This window comes from Megalobrama amblycephala, linkage group LG24 (assembly GCF_018812025.1).
Source record: "Megalobrama amblycephala isolate DHTTF-2021 linkage group LG24, ASM1881202v1, whole genome shotgun sequence".
Taxonomy (NCBI): Eukaryota; Metazoa; Chordata; class Actinopteri; order Cypriniformes; family Xenocyprididae; genus Megalobrama; species Megalobrama amblycephala.
Window position 1 is genome coordinate 3,931,257 of NC_063067.1, and position 20,000 is coordinate 3,951,256.

Below are 20,000 nucleotides of genomic sequence, written 5' to 3' on the forward strand. Positions count from 1 at the left end.
GGAACATGATCTTTACTTAATATCCTAATGATTTTTGACAGAAAAGAAAAATGTATCATTTTGACCCATTGTATTGTTGGCAATTGCTACAAATAAACCCGTGTGACTTATGACGGTTTTGTGCTCCAGGGTCACATATGTTCACCTTTTGATTATTATTGTTGCCTCTAGTAATAATTATGTGTCTGATTTTTCATTTCCAACCTATTTTGGGTTCATTTTAAGCCTGCCATCTAGTCATTTTTAATCAAGAGTTGACTTAAATAAAACTGCCCAGCAGATTGGTCAAACATTTAACCCAACCACTGGTTTTGTCCATAATTAACCCAACTTGGGTTGTTTTTAACCCAGCATTTTTTAGATTGTATGGCACTGCTGCAAAAACCCTCTTTAGGAAACTGTATTTTTAAAACTGTAATTAACTGTAGTTTCTAATAGAGAGTAAATTTCACATCTTTCTCTCTTCTAACCAACATAATCAATATCCACTCTTTCTGAAAGTCATGGAAACACAATTGCAAAAATGATATTTGCTGTCATCTCTCATTCACTTATAAAAGTTTGAAAACTTCTGCTTCTGACAACCACAGAAATGTGAAAAGGGTTCATTGTTATAAAGAAATGACATAATCATGTTAATCTATTCATCAGGATGAGAAGATATTTATAAAAAAACAAATTCATTCTCCCCTTAAACCTTCTGCGCATCTAGTATTTCAAAATGTTTTGAGGTTTTTATAAAGGTTCTTCATTGGTTCTTTGCAGCATTTTAGTTTCTAACAACCCTCTTCTGATCAAGAACCATTTTTTTGGCTCCATTGGAGAGCTTGAGTTGGTTATATGGCTCTTTGGATTTTACAAATCTCTTGACATGTTCTTCAGATCCACATTTTGGTTTTCATAAGAAAATAATCAAATCAAACACTTTGTAAAACACTTTATAGTTCTATTGCAGTGATTAATTATAATAAATGACCCAGAATGAAGCCTGATTCTTTATACAGAATTCAATCCTAAAAAAAGAGCAGAGAGAAGGGTTTAAAACGCTCCAGTGATCCTGGAATGAGGGTTTGAAGCTTCATCACAATGCTTCGCTGTCGTCAGTAAAACGAGAAAATGCCTCGTGTGTTTGTCTGTGAAGATGCTTGTTTGTTTATGACACAGTGAAGGTACATTACACACTAATGTGTGTTCAGAGCCTCCTCTCTTTTCCCAGAGAGAGCGCTTCTGTCCGGGATAATGGCCATTGATCGCTCTTGTGTGCCGTTTGCTTCTTTTACTCAATTCGTGTCAGCAACGTTTCTCCCGTTTTCCCCTCTTGCTCTCTGCTATGATGGGAATGGAATAGCCTGCTGCTTACTGCACAGTGTGCTAAATACTATTTTTAAAAAGAGTGTTTGTAGGAGTACACATTATGCAACCATTTCAAACAGTACTATACATGCTGAAATCATCATCTAATCTCATTTCAATACCTTTAATTCAGCAAGCGGCATCCGGTTATCATGTAGGAAGTAAATGCAGCTATTTTTGTATAAACATATCTTGACTTTTAGGAGTCGAATTAAGAAAGACATGTTAAATGCATGCAGAAAATTGCACTTAACATGCACAGTATTCATACTGCAGAAATACTTAGTATGCTTTTCTGAACATTTGAAATTGCATACTATGCAGTAGGCGAAAAAAGTATGAATTCACAGTACTCATAAAAGAATCTGCAACAAGACCCTGATGACCTACTACTTCCGGTGAGATTCTGAAGTGTGCAAACGATGGACACTACTATCCCACGAGGAGAGGATTTATGAAGTGACACAACTGATTCATACTATATAGAACATACTTTTGTAGCGCTCACAAAGTAATTACTTATTCAAAATAAGTGCCTCAAGAGAGTATGTGATTCCGGATGCAGCCATAGTCTCTCTTTATGAGTCAAACAGGTGTCAGTTTGTGTCAGTGCAACTACTGAAACAAAAAAACAGCTAAACAAATACAAACGACATGATCCAAAAATGTAAAGACTTCAATAAAAACCAAAACAGGAGTTTTACAGCCTGATTTATTCTCTAATTCTATAGAAAAACATCAATGTATTGGTGCTTTAAAAACCTCAAACTAAAACACTGATCTGAAGAACCGATAAAGAACATGTCAAGAACTTTCAAAGGGGTCCTCAATTATGATTTCACTTTTTTAACTTTAGTTAGTGTGTAATGTTGCTGTTTGAGCATAAACAACCTCTGCAAAGTTACGACACTCAATGTTCAATGCAATGGGAGATATTTTCTCTTTTTAAGGACTACAACAAACGGCTGGTAGGGACTACAATGAGCTTCTTTCCGGGTTGGTGACATCACCAATCCTAAAATTTACATAAACCCCACCCCTGAAAACATGCAACAAAGCGAGTGAGGCCATATTGGGCTGCTTTAGAGAAGAGGAAGAGTTGTTGTAGTAGAGTGTTGTAAGGACAATGTAAGGCTGAACACCGTTACTGACAATCCTCATTTTGGCTGCGTGAGATTCTCCAGCTTTGTTGTTGTTGAGCTGTTAAAGCTCCGCCCTCTTCTGAAAAGGGGCTGGGAGCAGCAGCTCATTTGCATTTTTTTCAAATACTATTAATTCTGACATACTACTCTGTTCGCATACCGTTTTTCGCGTACAGTGTAAAAAAAAATCCCAGTAAAATTTACGGTAAAAAATTACGGTAAAATTTACGGCAGCTGTGGTTGCCAGAACTTTACCGTAAAAAATACAGTAGCAACGTAAAAAAAAAAAAACCTGTTAAATTTACGGTAAAATAACATATTTCATTAACTGATATAATGTTAATTTACAAACCTAATGAAGTACTAATATCCGTTTTGTACCTTTATAATACACTGACAGTCACCAAACACAGTGGTGATGAGAGTCACATGATTAATAAAGTTCATCACAAGCAGCTTTTCCACAAGCTGAGAAGGACAATACTAATATATAGAAGGTGCACACAGTGTCATTCACACACACACTAAACACCATCATGGTAACATGCATGAAATTTAAAAATGCAATAAACATTAATTTAACAACATTAGATGTAACATAAAACCCTAATGTACATAACTGATTAGAAAAAAATGAGAAAAACAGAGTTATTTCAACGAAAATATATCAAATGTGAAGTGTCACGCAGGGAATTGTGGGAATGTCAATTTACGGTTTTTCACTGTAAATTTTACAATGAATTGTTATTTTTCACTTCCAAAAACTGTGAATTTAACGGTATTTTACCATAAAATTGCATTAAATGTACCGTTAGATCTATTACAGTTATTCACCGCATATAGAACGGAAACTTTCTGTAAACCAATTGACAGTTTTTCACGGCAGCATTTTTACAGTCTTTTACTGTTAAAATCACGGTCATTTTTTACAGTGTACTATATAGTGGAGAAGTATTTGATTTTGGATGCAGCAATTGTTTTTTCAGAATTCTTTGATGTATGTAGTTTTGTAACAATATAAATGTTGTTCCTGACACTTTTGATCAATTTAATGCACCCTTGATGAAGAAAAAAGTATCAATTTCTTTCAAAAACTTTTGAACAGTAAGTGTAGCACATCAAGAACCTCATACTGCCAGAATCCATCCATCCATTCGTTCTCTATTCCACTTCTCCAATGTACGGTCGCAGGAGCCCAGCATCTTGGAACAAATTCGTCACATATATTCAGCCAAAATGGTTCCCGACAATAAGTGGCTCCTATGAAGGAAATAAGAAATGTAGAGGGACACAAACATCAGTGATATTCAGCCACAGTTGCCTCAGAAATATCAATTTACTTTGTCAAGAAACCAAACAGCTTTATTTAGATAAAAACCCTTAAAACTGACTTTACAGAGTAACTAAATTATATATAGTGAGAAAACAGCATAACACCAAACCAAACGGCAGCAAAGTGTATCATCTCGTAGAAAAATGCTAGACAAGATGAGAAGAGAATGAAATGTTCCCCTCGAGGCTGTTAGATCTTCTGTAAATAAATGATAGTGAGGCTTCATTATATAACAGGTTTATATCCGAGTTTTAGCTTTCTGTTCAGCTGTTCACATGTTGCTTTTGCTGGACTTGGATTTCTTAAATTGTCATACATTATTCGGTTTAATGTTGTTGTCTGCAATTTCAGTGGAAATATTCCTCTGCAGTGCTGGTTTGAGAGTCATTTTTTATGAAATCAAAAAACATCCCAACAGAGAGCATTTACAAGGCCAGTTTCTTGAGCAAGAAAACACTAGATGACTAAACATTAGAAAATGATCTATTAGTAAGTGAAAAAAAGATGCACTAAGAAGGAAAAGTTCATACAGACTCAACAAAACCCAACAACTGTATTTGTAGGTGTCTGCTGAAATTAGTTTTTTGTAGTCTTGAGTTTTCTTCCGGGAACGAACACGTCACAATATTAAATAATTCATACGCAGAATAAAGGGGCGGGGCCTGGTTGAGTTAGTTAGTAGTGTGTTGAAACTGACGGTTATGGTAAGGGGCGGGACATTTCCCAAACACGCTCGAAGTGCTTGACCAATCACAACACACTGCTCCAGCCGACCAATCAGAGCATATTATGCTTTTCAGAAGGAGGGGCTTCATAGAGACAAGAAGTAAACAGAGCGTTACTGACAGAGAGGAGCTGCAACAATGGAGAATATGAGGAAAATAATGAACATTCAAGCATGAAAACTTTTTATAGTAAATTTATTGGGAGAATAACTCAGCCAATGTTTACGCTGACGGCTCTTTCATCATGATTGTTTGCCACAATCTACTAAACAGAGATCCATCAATCAGAATTGTTATGTATCAATCTCCCTATGGAGAAATGGAAAGGGATTTATTCTTCAGAGGGCAGTTCTTCAGCTGTTCTGTTTTTTTTTTTTTTTGTCTGCTGTATGAATGCAGTTCGGCAGTAAAGGTGGCGTCTGAGAGCGGCTCAGCTGTTAATCTCTGTTTGTTGTTGTGTACGCAGCTGTACTGCGTCAGTATACAGACCCTCAGCACTGTCTGGGGTCACAGGGACCAGCAGAGAGCATCATGGGATTGAGACGTGACATTAATATGCGTCCAAAAGACTCGAATGAGAAGTGAAAATGATTCCAGAACATGAAATGAGCGCAAAGGCTTTTCTGGGATGCTGTGAATTTATTAATGAAGCAGTAAGACACTTGAGGCTGTGCTGTATTGTGTGTTTAGTCACGGCTAAAGGGCATGTAATGCACGACATGCAGCGGAGAGACTTTAGCACAGCCTCAAGTGATTTATTGCTTAATTAAAAAAAAAAAAAATCAGATAGTATCAGAACTCATATATTTTAGTTATGTTCAGCACATATAATGTACATGATTCAAGTTTTCACCCAATTAAATGCCTGTGAATTTATGTTCAAAGACTGAACTAAAATTTTTTTTGGTGTGGCTCTGAGGAAGGAATTCATAACATTTGCCTTCAGATGTACAGATGTGAAAGATAACATCCCATGATAGGATCTACAAGCCGTTCTGAAGGAGGAGGACAGCAGTATTTAAGTGTGGAAGCAAATTTAAGACTAATTGTAAATAAATTTAAAAAACGAGCAGTAACAAAACATTCCGTCCGAGAAACTGATACGATTTGGACTAGGAAATAATTAGAATGCCTTTTAAATTCCAGTTCAGTTGCTTGATTGGAATTGAGGCGGATTAAGCATGATGCAGAATTCCATTCTGAATTAGAATGTGAAGTAGTAGATTTGAAATTAATTGGAATGCAAAGAAACTGTAATTTTTAAACTTTGAATGTTGGTTTGACAAAGATGTGTTGAGTTTCTTTCAGTTCAAATTCAGTTCAGTTTCTTGTAGAAGTGGGTCTAATTCAATTCAAATTCACACCAATGACTTCTGATTAATTTAACGCATCCTTGCTAAATAAAATGATTAATTTCTTTCAAAAAATATCTTACTGACAGCAAACTTTTAAACGGTAGTATAAACATTTACACTGTCTGTAAAGCTGGTTTTTAATTAATTTTCCAGGATTTTTCTCCATATAGTGGACTTCACTGGGGTTCAACGGGTTGAAGGTCCAAATGTCAGTTTCAGTGCAGCTTCAAAGAGCTCTAGATGATCGCAGACGAAGGAATAAGAGTCTAATCTAGAAAAACCATCACTCATTTTCTAAAATAAATAAAAATTATGTACTTTTTAACCACAAATGCTCATCTTGCAATGCTCTGCGACGCATTATGTAATCATGGTGGAAAGGTCACGTGGAAGTACCGTGGTAGGGCGAAAAACTCCATCTCATTTTCTTCTCCAACTTCAAAATCGTCCGACATCGTTGTTTTACCTTTATTTGTAAAGGATGTTTGACTTAATCTTTGAACGTTTACTTTGTAGACACTGGATCCTATGTCACACGTGACCTTTCCAATGTGATTACGTAATCTATGGCGCATTACAGATCAGTACAAGACAAGCATTTGTGGATAAAAAGTATATAATTTTTATTATTTTTAGAAAATGGCTGATTGTTTCTCTAGATAAGACTGGGATCATGTAGAGCTCTTTGAAGCTGCGCTGAATTTGACATTTGGACCTTCAACTCTGTTGAACCCCAGTGAAGTCCACTATATGGAAAAATCCTGGAATGTTTTCCTCAAAAACCTTGATTTCTTTTCGACCGAAGAAAGAAAGACATGAACATCTTGGATAACATGGGGGTGAGTAAATTATCAGGAAATCCTTTTCCCTCTTGCTCAGGGAAACTCAGCATGGAGATCTCAAAACTAAACCTCAGAAGACACCAAATCCCAGAATGCCACACAAACGCATGTGGATGTTGTGAAGGATATCATTCCGTGAAAACCGGCCATGCTAAACAGCTCAAGTAATCTCTGATAGACGAGTACGTCTGCTCACCATGACTGAAAATAGCACTCGTCTCTCTGTGGGTAAATTTAACGAGCGCAAACGAATGGTGGGGCAGCAGGAGGCAGATGCATAACTGCAACATTCCCGTCGTGTGCTGCATTACTGCATGTAATATTAACATCCCTGAGGATTATGATTTCAGATCTGTGCACTCATCAACAGTCAGGAATTACAGTCGGATCTCTGATTAGGCCAGTCACACTGTTTATCGTCCAAACACTCGGTGTGAACGTTACACTGCACCTGCTGCACCGGGTGACCCACTTCAGAAAGGGGTTTGTGAGTCATTATCTGTCTAAACAAGAAAAATGAGTGTGATTTTGTAATTTAGTTCACCCAAAAATGAAAATTGGCATCATTTACTCACCATCATATCATTCCAAACCTGTTTGATTTTTCTTTTTCTGTGGAGCACAAAAGAAGATATTTAGCAGAATGTTCAAGCTTATCTTATTCATACAATAAAAGTGAATAAAGAAAGGAAACTACCTTAAATGCACCATTTGACTTGTGCATTATTCATGATGCTGTTTGTGAGGAACATGAATAAATCATTATTTGTGTTTGCTCAAAAAGAAAAATCATTTAAATTTGGTAATCTATTTTCTCCTCTCTATCTCATCCTTAAAGGGGACCTATAAGATCTAATATAAGTCTTTGGTGTCCCCAGAATGTGTCTGTGAAGTTTCAGCTCAAAATACCCCACAGATCATTTATTATAGCTTGTCAAATTTGCCCCTATTTGGGTGTGAGCAAAAACACCGTTTTTGTGTGTGTCCCTTTAAATGCAAATGAGCTGCTGCTCCCGGCCCACTTTCCAGAAGAGGGCGGAGCTTTAACAGCTCAACAACAACAAAGCTGGAGAATCTCACGCAGCCAAAATGAGGATTGTCAGTAACGGTGTTCAGCCTTACATTGTTCAAACCGGAGTCGACACTGATGGAGAGACTCAGGAAGAAGTTACAACTTTTAGAATGAAACTGGACGTTTCTGAATGGTTAGTGGATAAATTTATGTAGTTGCTGTGGAGTTGATTCAACTCATCCACTAGCATGTGCCGTCATGTTCATCTTTTGTTCAAATCCAGCGTTGAATTGACCCTCGTTTGTGAAGCAGTCCGGCGTAAAATGACGACAACAACACTCTACTACAACAACTCTTCCTCTTCTCTAAAGCAGCCCAACCTGGCCACACCCCTTTGTTGTGTGTTCTCGGGGGCGGGGTTTATGTAAATTTTTGGGTTAGTGATGTCAACAGCCTGGGAAGAAGTTCGTTGTAGTTCTTAAAAAGCAATTTCTGTAAAAGAAAATTTCTCCCTTTGCATTAAACTTTGAGCGTCGTAACTTTGCAGATGTTGTTTATGCTCAAACAGCAACATTACACACTAACTAAAGTTAAAAAAGTGAAATCATAATCAACCACCCCTTTAAAATTAAACACACTGTATTGCTACTGTACCTTTAAGATATCTAAACTCTATGTAAATGAGCTCTGATCAGATTGGCTAGCCTCTTTGCATGTGAAATGAGTAATAAAACATAATGCAACCATGATGAATTCTTAACGGCCCAGTTTACTTTGTTGAGAATGTTGTATATAATTTTAAAACAGTTTTCTGAATTTTTTTCTATGATACAAGCCATTTATATAATCTTTGTCAAACGTGAATGAACTAAACTTCATCATAGTAACGATTGAGTTTCTCTCTGTCTTTAACGGATGATGCACTTGGACTCCCCGGCTACAGCAGAGCTAACTTTAGCGCTGTTGTCAATTCACTTCAGTTTACATTCTTACGTAATGTGAATTTGTCACGGGGCCAAGGACAGTCACGGCAGCGCTGACAAACCAACACGACCGGTCGCCTCGGGCAGCACAACTCTCGCCATCGTCCGCGCGGATCGGGTTTCAGAGATGCGCTGTGGCATTTCCCGTTTCCCCTGAGGTGTCCGTGCTGTAGAGAGAGGAAAGCGCATCAGTCATTGTTTTCTCTGTTAAGGTCATTACTGTTTAGATGTTTCAGACGCGCGGGACCAGTGATCAGCTTTAAATGAGCTCCTGCTGATGCTGTAGGCTGAACAGAGCCGGTTCCTCTGCTGTCGAAACCACAAAAGCAGCAAAGTCATTTCAGTAACATTTCTTGCAAAAGTCCTAAACAGCTTTTTAATAACTCTTGTTGCTTGAGGTGATGGAACCAAGAAAACACTGAGGAAAAGCTTGATTACTGCAGATGTTATATCTGACAGAAAACTATTTGACTTCAAATATCAGACTTCAGTGTTTACTTTGAGGTCAACGCACTGCTGGAGATACTGTACTTCACTGCCATATTTGACATTTACAATGACCATACAGCCTAATGATGATATGAATTATGGATCAATATGTTTATTCCAATGTATTATTCCAAATAATTAATGTCGGATATTACCTTTCATGTAATGCTGCAATGGATATTATGAGAAAATTAGTGTTTTTGACCTTGGATACATGTAAACCTGTTGTAGGAGACTCCAAAAACACAAGTAGGAGCCTTTAAAATGATCATAATTGGGGCATTTTTATTCATAAAGTACAAATAATATGGACATTAAACACAATATCTGATGTCCAGACCCTTCAATCTAAACTCTCTCACACACACGTATCTGTCTCACTCATTGAGTGGGTCGGGCTGGTTTAATGGCTGCTATCTTTAACTGCTATTTATCTAATGGATCTCTAGAGAACAGCAATTTCTCACTCAGCACGTAGCAAAATTACGAGCTGAGCGTCTACAGCACGTCTCTCTCTCTCTCTCTCTACCCGACTAACGTTTGCATTTCTGTGTATATGTGGTTTATGGCAGAGTTTTGTTTCTTAAATGACAAATTGTGTTTGCATGTCTTTTGTTGATTGATTTTACCAAGCAAACAAATGATTTCTCTTGGCTGTATGAGTAATTGTGAGTTATGTAATGCTGAGTTTCTGGGGAGTGTGTCTCTGCGTTCATCTCATGAGGTTTAGTCTGTGTTCACGTCTGTGACCGTGGTCAGCTGTTATCTGAGGGATCGCTGTTGGTTTGCACTTGTTAACCGTTCGGCTGGTTTTACGAGGTTCTGTGTCTCGCCTTGAGTCACGGATTTACATATGGTAGCAGTTTTACAGAGTCGTATTAACCTTAACCTGTTAACTGTCAACTTAAAAAATAAAAAATAAAGGTCTGTCAGTGGTTCTTTAAAACTCTCTTATATGGTTCATTGGAAATTTAAAAAGATATAAATTAGGGCTGTCAATAGATTAAAAATTATTAAAGGTGCCCTAGATTCAAAATTTGAATTTACCTTGGCATAGTTGAATAACAAGAGTTCAGTACATGGAAAAGACATACAGTGAGTCTCAAACTCCATTGCTTTCTCTTTTTTATGTAAATCTCATTCGTTTAAAAGACTTCCAGAAAACACGCGTATCTCAACGTAACACCGACTGTTACGCCCCAATATTTGCATATGCCAGCCCATGTTCCCAACATTATGAAAGGCATTAGACAAGGGCAGCCAGTAACGTCTGGATCTGCACAGGTGAATCAACAGACTAGGTAAGCAAGCAAGAACAACAGCGAAAAATGGCAGATGGAGCGATAATAACTGACATGATCCATGATATCATGATATTTTTAGTGATATTTGTAAATGGTCTTTCTAAATGTTTCGTTAGCATGTTGCTAATGTACTGTTAAATGTGGTTAAAGTTACCATCGTTTCTTACTGAATTCACGGAGACAAGAGCCGTCACTATTTTCATTTTTAAACACTTGCAGTCTGTATAATTCATAAACACAACTTCATTCTTTATAAATCTCTCCAACAGTGTAGCATTAGCCGTTAGCCACGGAGCACAGCCTCAAATTAATTCAGAATCAAATATAAACATCAAAATAAATACTTTACTCACATAATTCGAAGCATGCATACAGCATGCATGACGAACATCTTGTAAAGATCCATTTGAGGGTTATATTAGCTGTGTGAACTTTGTAAATGTGCTGTAATATAATCGAGAGCTCGTGTGGCAGGGAGCACGCGAATTAAAGGGGCGGCGCGCTGAAAAAATCAGTGCATAGTTAATGATGCCCCAAAATAGGCAGTTAAAAAAATTAATTTAAAAAAAATCTATGGGGTATTTTGAGCTGAAACTTCACAGATACATTCAGGGGACACCTTAGACTTATATTACATCTTGTGAAAAAGCATTCTTGGGCACCTTTAATCACACACTTAACGTGAAATTAAGCTTACACAATTTATCTTGTTTAACGTTCGTTTTGTCATCATTTGCTATATCCAGTAAAGGTAACCATCAGATTGAAGGTGATTCTCAAAAAACTTTTTTTTTTTTTTTTTTTTTTCTCTCAAGGTTAATGTTACGTGTCCTTCTGGAAAAAAAAAAAAAAAAAAAAAGGACACTTCGAGACTCCAAAATGACTTCTAATAACCAAGATATAAGGAGTCCATAAAATCAATGAACACCAGCACCCATGAAAACAAAAACATTACAGAAAAAACTTAAGAATTCATAGTGTACACTGCAACAACAAAGAGTTTGTTTACTTCTTAGAAAAGTCAATTTGCAATACCGAACAGAACCACATGCCAAAAAAAACCAACCACCAAAATGAAAGTGATAAATTGTGATAAACAAGATAAATTGTGTATGCTTATTTTCACATTAAGTGTGTGATTGATCGCGATTAAAAATTTAAACTATTGACATATCTTTTTTAATTTCCAGTGAACCATATAAGAAAGCTCTTTGCTGCCATTAAAGAACCATTTTTTTTTTTTTTTTTAATATACCTGACTGTATATGCCTACTACAGTACATGGATCCATTGAGAATTACTAAACACAGAAACATACACATGACAAATCAAAACATTATCCAGCAACCTGATAAATACAACGTGTCTGTGTAAATACAGTGTGCGATCAGTGATCAGTGACTCCTGTCACCGCAATCGTCTTTACCTTGATTGCAAACCTCATCCATCTAAACTTTACTAGAGAGATGATGGTTTGCTTTATACAGCAGAGTAGTTTGCATCTCATCTGTCCATACAGCGGTGGATGTTTTGACATTCTGTTCAGTCTGTATTTCACACAGCATGATGTGTGAGGGCTCACGCTCTTCAGAAACAAGCACACAATATGACAGAGCTCGTGTTTTAAAGCTAAAACCACACTGGAATGAATAATTCACTGAAAACTAGCCATGAGTCACTGCTCTCTCTGCCATCTCTGATGTATTCAGTCTGGTTTTCTTTACATTAGCACTGTTTTGGACTGACTGTTTGATTGAATTTGCTTACTACATCATTGGACTGAAAACTTTCCCAGATTTTAGTGGCTTAAAATGATCTGATCGCAACCAGAGAAGCGAAATCGGGTTAAAGGGTTAGAATAGTAATTTCTGCCCTCCTGGGTTACAGGTACTATTGTAGAAGTTCAGTGAGATAAACTCCCAACTTAGATCATGTAACTGTGTTTGCGTCAATTACATTAATGACATACTTTCAGGTGCTTCAGTCATTTATTTGCGTTATTTGTGTTAAATTATTTTAATGTGTTAAGTATTTTGAATTAATCACTTGTTAAATGTGCTCTAAGTGATGTCACGTGTTTTTAGGCCAAAACATTTTTTGTCACATACAGCAAACATCTCCTCACTATCCGCTAGCTGCCTGTCCCCTGAACACACTGTAAAAAAAAAACGCGGTCTCTGTAGTCGCCACAAGCTCCAAAAACGGCAATAAAAACAAACTGGCGCAGCCTGGACCACGAATCATAATAAACATGCTCCAGCCAATAACCAACAAGAATGATTTTAAATGCGCGTTCATGACTGTTTCAGGAAGCACAGAGGGGAGAGGGAGGAGGAGGAGGAGGGGGGGGTCTAGCTAGCCTCTGTTTTGTTTGACAACACTTTGAACGTCAACAGGAAGTTACTCCACCCAGGATCACTTAGAGCACCTTTAATGGTTAACGCTGAAAGCCTAGAGGCCCTATTGATATTTCATATCAGATCAGCACATTGGTTTCTAGGTTCTTTAAAACACAAGTTCTCTACAGTAGAGAATAAAAAGTTCTCTGTGGAGTTCAAATCAAAGTTTCAGAGAATCAAATGTTTTCTTGATTCCTTGATCTTATTGCAGTTCATTTACTCTAAAAAATGCTGGGTTAAAAACAACCCAAGTTGGGTTGAAAATGGACAAACCCAGCGATTGGGTTAAATGTTTGCCCAACCTGCTGGGTAGTTTTATTTAAACCAACTATTGTTTAAAAATTGCTATATGGCTAGCTTAAAATGAACCCAAAATAGTTGGGAAATTAAAAACCAGATGCAATTAGAGGCAACAATAATCGACAAAAGGTGAATGTTTATTAATAAGCTTTCATATTTTATTAATATAAATGTAATAGTTTAATAGTTTATTAATATAAATTTATTAATAAGCAATTTAATAAATGTTTATTGTTTAATAATTATTTCCAACATACTTTGGGTTAATTTTAATTAAGCAATACAGTAATTTTTAAACAATAGTTGAGTTAAATAAAACTACCCAGCAGGTTGGGCAAACATTTCACCCTACCGCTGGGTTAAAACAACCCAATTGCTGGGTTTGTCCATTTTCAATCCAACTTGGGTTGTTTTTAACCCAGCATTTTTTAGAGTGTTGGTGAAAAGTTGTTGTAATCTTTCATCAAAATGTAAGTTTGCCATTTTATGCCATTTTATGATGACTTTAAATTAGAGGTTACCTTTATTTCTGTCATGATAACTCCTGGAGTGTTTGGCGTGGTAATGGATAAGACAGTGTTGATATGTATGGGACTTGCAACTGGCAATGCAATACTTATGAGCAAGTAAGACATGCTGCTGCTGTACAATATAGCGTACATGAATTACCCATAGCAGATCTATACAGGTGGAGCTGGGGAAGAGGGAGGGTTTCTGAAAGCGCACTGCAAATGCTACAGCAAATGTTTTTTTGTAAGTTGAGCAACGATCTCATTGGCTACTGATATAGCAGGAACCAATCAGGGGTGTGTTTCTTGAAAGCATCGTTGGTGAACCATGCTCGTAAGTCCCATTGAACTCTATTGGTAACGACGGAACTTGCGACCATAGTTCGCTTCGGGAAACGCGCCCCAGCTGTGCCCTATTGAGAATGATGGGCTTGCAAGCAGATTGAGTAAAGCACCTATTAGCCTGCGCCATCTAGAGTTTCATGACAGAACTTTGTATTTATACAGTGCTTAATACAAATCAGCTTCACAGTGTTAAAAAGAAAAATAACAGTGTTAACATTGTAAAATCCATCAATTATGAAACAAATTTAATTTCAGTTGTAAATTGTTGATTATATTCATAATTTGTTATTTACAAATTAAATAAAGCTCAGAATATGAGAGAGAATTGTAGCAGGATGATTCTCTGGTACAGCTACCATTTCATAATATCGGCATGTTACTTTTAAAAGTAAAGAAAATCCCTGATAACAGGGACTCTCTCTCTCTGAACTGTGGACAGCCCCTTTTCAAAGACACAGCAGACAGACAGAGGAATCAGAGTCCTGCAGTGTTCGGTTTGGACAGACATGCACAGAATGGATGGATCCGCTTCATAAAACACTTACTTGCTTCAGAAGGGACTTCAGAGAGAGTTGACATGGAGGTTTAACTGGAGAAGCGTTGTCGCCCGCTCAGAATGGTACGGTAACTTTTGCTATTCTGTATTCAAACCTCCTGCACCTGTGACTTCATGTCATGAACTGTTAATGATAATGCAAAGAGATCATTTACATACTGCCGTTTCATTCCTCAAACCAACGTGACGCTTTGTGGCATTTTATAGAATCACTTCATGGCATGTATGAAAGTTTTAGAAAGAAACGTGACACAAGGAATGAGCAATGTTTCTGTGAATCATAACGCATGACATTCCTCTGAGGAAAGTCGAGCGTCTCGTTCCTCATGCATCAGATGCTTGAATGTTCTTTGTTGCATGACTGTCCTGGATAAACACGCAAACATTTGCTCCAACACGTGATAAAGTTACTGTTTGTACGCTAAACAGTTTTTAAAATCAGAATAAGTCACAGAAATGTGTCTATAGGGTCTGCAAACAGAATCCTTGACTGATCTGTATGTCTTAAAATAAACTTGTTTTCCCTTTAAATAACGTTTACACAGACTACACTGAAAAACAATTGGGGATATACTTTGAACCCTGAAAGCCAATGCGAAGTTAAAATGCCAATGCAAATCTAACTGTTGTTGTTTCAGTCTGTCACTAAAGGGTTTCAAATATGTTTTATTTTATTCTCCTGTGGTTTAAAAACAAATGTGACTGGATCTATTGAGAAAAGAATGGGGAAGAAACAATTTTCACTCAGAAATTGCTAGTAAAACAGCAAGTAACACACTGAACTAAATGTAAATTTGGAAGAAGAAGGACTGAAATAGTATTTTCTTGTAATAATTTACAGTGCTACAGAATGTTGTTTATATTCAGTGTCTCTGAGTATGAGAAACTGGACACTAGAAACTAATGTTCAAGAATCACACACACACAGAACATCAGTCATGTGATATGATGGATGGCCGCTGAGGTCAGAGGAGTTTCGAGGTCGCTGTAAGTATATTTCAGCAAGTCCTCAAATATGGCGTCAGTTTCTCGCTCGACATAAATGTGGATCAGTCAGAAATATACCAGGCAGGACAGATCCAGTGTCACAGACGTGTCCACTCTCATATCAGACACTTCACAAGATAAAACTCACGAAATGATCCGGGCTGGAGTCAAACGTGCTCTCACAGAAAAATCAAGGAGCAATATGTAACTTCTTATTGAAGTTTATCTACACGCAGATTTCTCTTTTTTGTTTTATCAAAATACCAGTACATAATGTCACTCAAAAGCAGCTGTAATGTAAGGGGGAATTTGAGATCTCAGCAGAAATGGAATGTTGTTTCATTTTTATGAAAGTTAAAAGTGCATTATTTTGAAGAATTTTCTTTTTTAATGGACATTCTGTCTATTCTAAGCATGCACTGCAGTTTAGAGTCAGATGGATTGATTGGCTGTCAATGTTTTTATCGTTCATCATCTGGAATATATTCGTTCTGAAAGCAATTCCAATGATATCGTTCCTCCGTGTTGTCATGTTTACATTTGTGGTGTGGATTTAGAATGATTATTAAAACTTCTTGAATGTTGTGAATGGCCATTAAAGTGCTCCTATTATGCTTTTTCGAATATTACCTTTAATGTGGTGATAGTTAGTGAAGGTAAAAGGTCTGCGAAGTTTCAAAGATTAATGGAGTCAGTAATTCCAGTCTCACTTCCCGGATGAACCTACATAGGTTGGTGGCAAATTTGCATAATGCCAGTCTATGGTCTTCATTGGCTGCTTCAGCATCTACTTTGACCCTCAAACACTGTAGTTCTTGCTGAGACTGGAAGAGTTTGGTTTGTGATGTTCATGTTGTGAAGATGGTTTTTTCAGCATTGTGAATCCACTGATGCACTTCAAAGGATGTGGACTAGCACTGGAATTGATACGGTAAAACAGACAACATCGTTACTGTTCGTATCACCGTGTATCAAGTGCTGATGAAGATATAGTAATGGCCGTTTGGTTTTCGACATGCACTGTAATGCAACCAATCACAACAGACTGTGTCATCTGACCGATCAGAGCAGAGTAGACCAATCACAACAGACTGGGCCGTGTGACCAATCAGAAATGAGGAGTTTAGAGAGACCAAATCCTTTATCGAACCGTTTCAGACACTGTGAGAAAAGATCTGATGCTGCAATGGATATTATGAGAAAAATAGCGTTTTTGACCTTGGATGCATATTAACCTGTTGTAGGAATCTCCAAAACAAAATTATGAACTTTTAAAATAGTATAATAGGGTCACTTTAAGACTAGGGACAAGTAAAAATGTAAACAGAGTCAAATTTTCACATTGACTTTTTGTTTCTCCTTTTGGATTGCGTATACAGTACACTCTGGGTTGTTTCAACCCAAATTTGGGTCAAATATGGACAAACCCAACCATTGGGTTAAAAAAATGCATTTAAAAATTTAACCCAATGGTTGGGTTTGTCCATTTTTGACCCAAATTTGGGTTGAAACAACCCAGCATTTTTTAGAGTGTAATAATTCCTCTAATAATTCATCCAGACAGTAAATCCTGGGTGATCAATAACAGTTGAAAGGTCCCCGTCTCTGGTGTCTCTAACAATTTTGGGTCGTTGTCTTTAAACGTACAACCCCTATGGTGTGCACATGCTTGAGCCACTGGACACTAGGAATGTCCATTAACCCTGCTGAACCAGCAGAGCGGCTAAATCCAGATCCAGAGACTAAAGAGGAGGATTTGGGCCTGAGGGTCAGAGAACTCAATCTGAAACTGAAAACTCCCCACAGACAGAACACCTGTCTCAACACCTGTCTGTCTGTCTGTCTGCGAGTCATTCCACGAAACCGGTACGATTTGAGTCCCTCTGACCTTTTTCAATGTATTTCATCTATTGGGTCACCAAAATATATTTTTAAAAGCTTTCTGTACTAATTGAAATGTCTCCTTTAATAATGTTTAAAAACATGACATACATTTTATCTTCATTTTAGAAGTTATTATTATTTTTTTCAGTTGGCACCACCTATTTTGTCATGTCCCTCAAGGCCATCTGTGAAAGTGTACTTGGGATATGAATAATAAAATGAGAAAAAAAGCCATTTTGCCATTCCCATAAATATCCATCTGTGCCTTTTTTGCTGCAATGTTTTTTTTTCTAAGTAAATTCATGATTATTCATTAAAATCACATCATTTAGTTCGTACCTCAGTAACCCCTCAACCTCGTTACACAAACCATAATGAACTGATACTTATGTGACATCATTAATAGGAAATGACATCATAGAAGTCTTCTGAACAACATTGTGAGCAGACACAAGCAATTACCATCTTCTTTAATAATTATAACTACATTTGTGTTGGTCAAGCTTAACGACTCAACCCCGTTACATCAATTAAAGATAGAAAACTATTACTTGTGAAAATTATCTTTGTTATTTTTACATTATTCATTATTTCTTAATATTATGCATGCCATGCGCTCTACATTTATTCACTAGATTTAGAGCAGTGGCCAAAAAAATCTCAACCCTGTCACACCTACATTTTTTTTTTTTTGTTAAGTTTATGAAAAAGTAATTTAAAGTTAGTTGAATTCTGTCTGAAATGTTCAGCTTAATCATAAGAATACTGATTTTAGTTCAATTTCTGAAGTTAAGCCTTTGATCAAAAATGATGAGGTTTCTGTCACAAAAAGAGCCCATTTCAGGCTTTAGTAGCAAAAGAGTGAGATTTTATGTAACTTTTATATTTGCAATTACTGAATTAGTGTGAGGGACATCTGATTAATAGGAAAATGTTGATTTTATCACAAATACATTTTATAATAATATTCAGAGAGCTCCCATAGTGTCCAACTAACTTAAAATAATGACCGATAATAATAGGGATTTGATGCCTGAGATGGGAAAATATGTTTTTCTGGAAGTTAAATATGTCATTAATGTTGTGGGGTGTTCAGAAAAGTAATACATTTTGGTAAAAAAAAATCTAAAAATGTGTAAGTCGAAATCATAGCGGTTTCGTGGAATGACTCCGTGAGTTTGAGCTGAAAATTCAGGAGAGATCATTTCTCAGGATGAATCTTTCCTTCAGGACCAGATTCTAGTAGAAGATACCTGTGTTTGGACTTTGATTTGGTGTATGGTTATATTTACATATACACAATATTGCATCTGTCTGTGTGTCCTGACAGAATCCAGAGTTTCTGGACTCGTCCATCCAGAGCTGTCTGTCCGCCCTCTACCCACCGTTTGAGGTCACGGCCTCTACTGTTCTCAGCCAGCTCTTCCAGGTCATCGATGCTCATTACCACGGAGACGCCCTTCAGTGTCTGACCGACTTCCTCATCCCTGCCAGGCACCTTCTGGAGAGTGTGCAGCAGGCGGCCTGTGTGAGTGTGGGACAAAATCCTGTATACATAAGTGACCTTAGAAATTACAGTCAAACTACTAACATACAAAAAATGGTGGCCAGTTACAGGACCTAAAATATATGGATGTTTCTTCAACTATGAGCACTTTTGGCCCTGTAGACATTTAGAAAATAAGCTTTCCTAAAATTGTTAGTAGCACATTATCTGATGTTATTCAGACGGGGACAGTCTGAGCTCAGCTATTGAAAGGCTATCATGTCTCTCAGACGCATCTTCACTCCGATATCTCTTCTGACATTCAGAGGAGTTCTCTAGACCGCAGTATCCGAGGTCAATCAATGCGTGATTCAGGCAGTCGGCCGTGTGATGTTCGTCTGCTCAGATGTTCTCCCGCGCAGTGATTATAGGACGTGTCTTTGACATCAAGAGCATCGCTGCATGCTGTTCACTTAAAGCGCTGTCCTTTAAAGCCCTTCATCAGTCTGCTTCCACAGATATCCATCTGAAGCCAGTGCCATGGGCTGCACTTCCTAATTTTCAATTCATAATCATTATCTTTATGAGAGAAAGAAGAACGATCTTAATATAATCGTCGGCAGTGATTGTTTAATTCTAGGCTGTCAGCATTTAACATTAGAATGTGAACTCTGAAAAATGATAAAAGCACTTACATGTGACATAATAACCCCTTTCACACAGAAATCCCAATAAAACACCAGAAAATTAGCAGAACGACTTTTCCGGTAAATACACGAATGTGCCGTTCACACATGATCTTTTAACGGTAATTTAGCTGTAATTAACGAGTAAAGACTGTATGTGTGAAAGAGGCTAATTGAGGAATATCAGGACTGTCTTATTGCTTCATTAATTACAAATCAAAAGTTGTTTTCAAAATGCATGAAAATGAAGTTGCATGGACACTAAAGGTATATACTTTATGATTAAGGAAAAGAACATCAGTTTTTCTCT

The 20,000-nt window shown here is 37.1% G+C and overlaps 1 protein-coding gene and 1 long non-coding RNA gene across 4 annotated transcripts in view; one reads left to right on the forward strand and one right to left on the reverse strand.

Annotated features, from left to right (window-relative positions):
* Window positions 1-3,497: 3,497 nt before the first annotated feature.
* On the reverse strand, window positions 3,498-14,986 carry LOC125260378. The gene is made up of 4 exons (XR_007183030.1): window positions 14,637-14,986; window positions 8,756-8,912; window positions 7,326-7,362; window positions 3,498-3,755 (listed from the first exon to the last, which is right to left on the reverse strand). It is a non-coding gene; the product is annotated as an uncharacterized LOC125260378 (long non-coding RNA).
* Window positions 14,534-20,000, forward strand: part of si:dkey-65j6.2 (pleckstrin homology domain-containing family G member 4B) — a 32,393-nt gene continuing 26,926 nt past the window's right edge. Inside the window, exons 1-2 of one of the 3 annotated variants that reach the window (XR_007183029.1) lie at window positions 14,534-14,710; window positions 18,849-19,046. Coding sequence is in view for 2 of the 3 variants with exons in the window: in XM_048178703.1 (XP_048034660.1) it covers window positions 14,708-14,710; window positions 18,849-19,046 (201 nt within the window). In the remaining variant the exon portion in view is untranslated. The remainder of the gene's footprint in view (window positions 14,711-18,848; window positions 19,047-20,000) is intronic. The other 2 variants (XM_048178703.1, XM_048178704.1) reach the window with 2 other exon arrangements.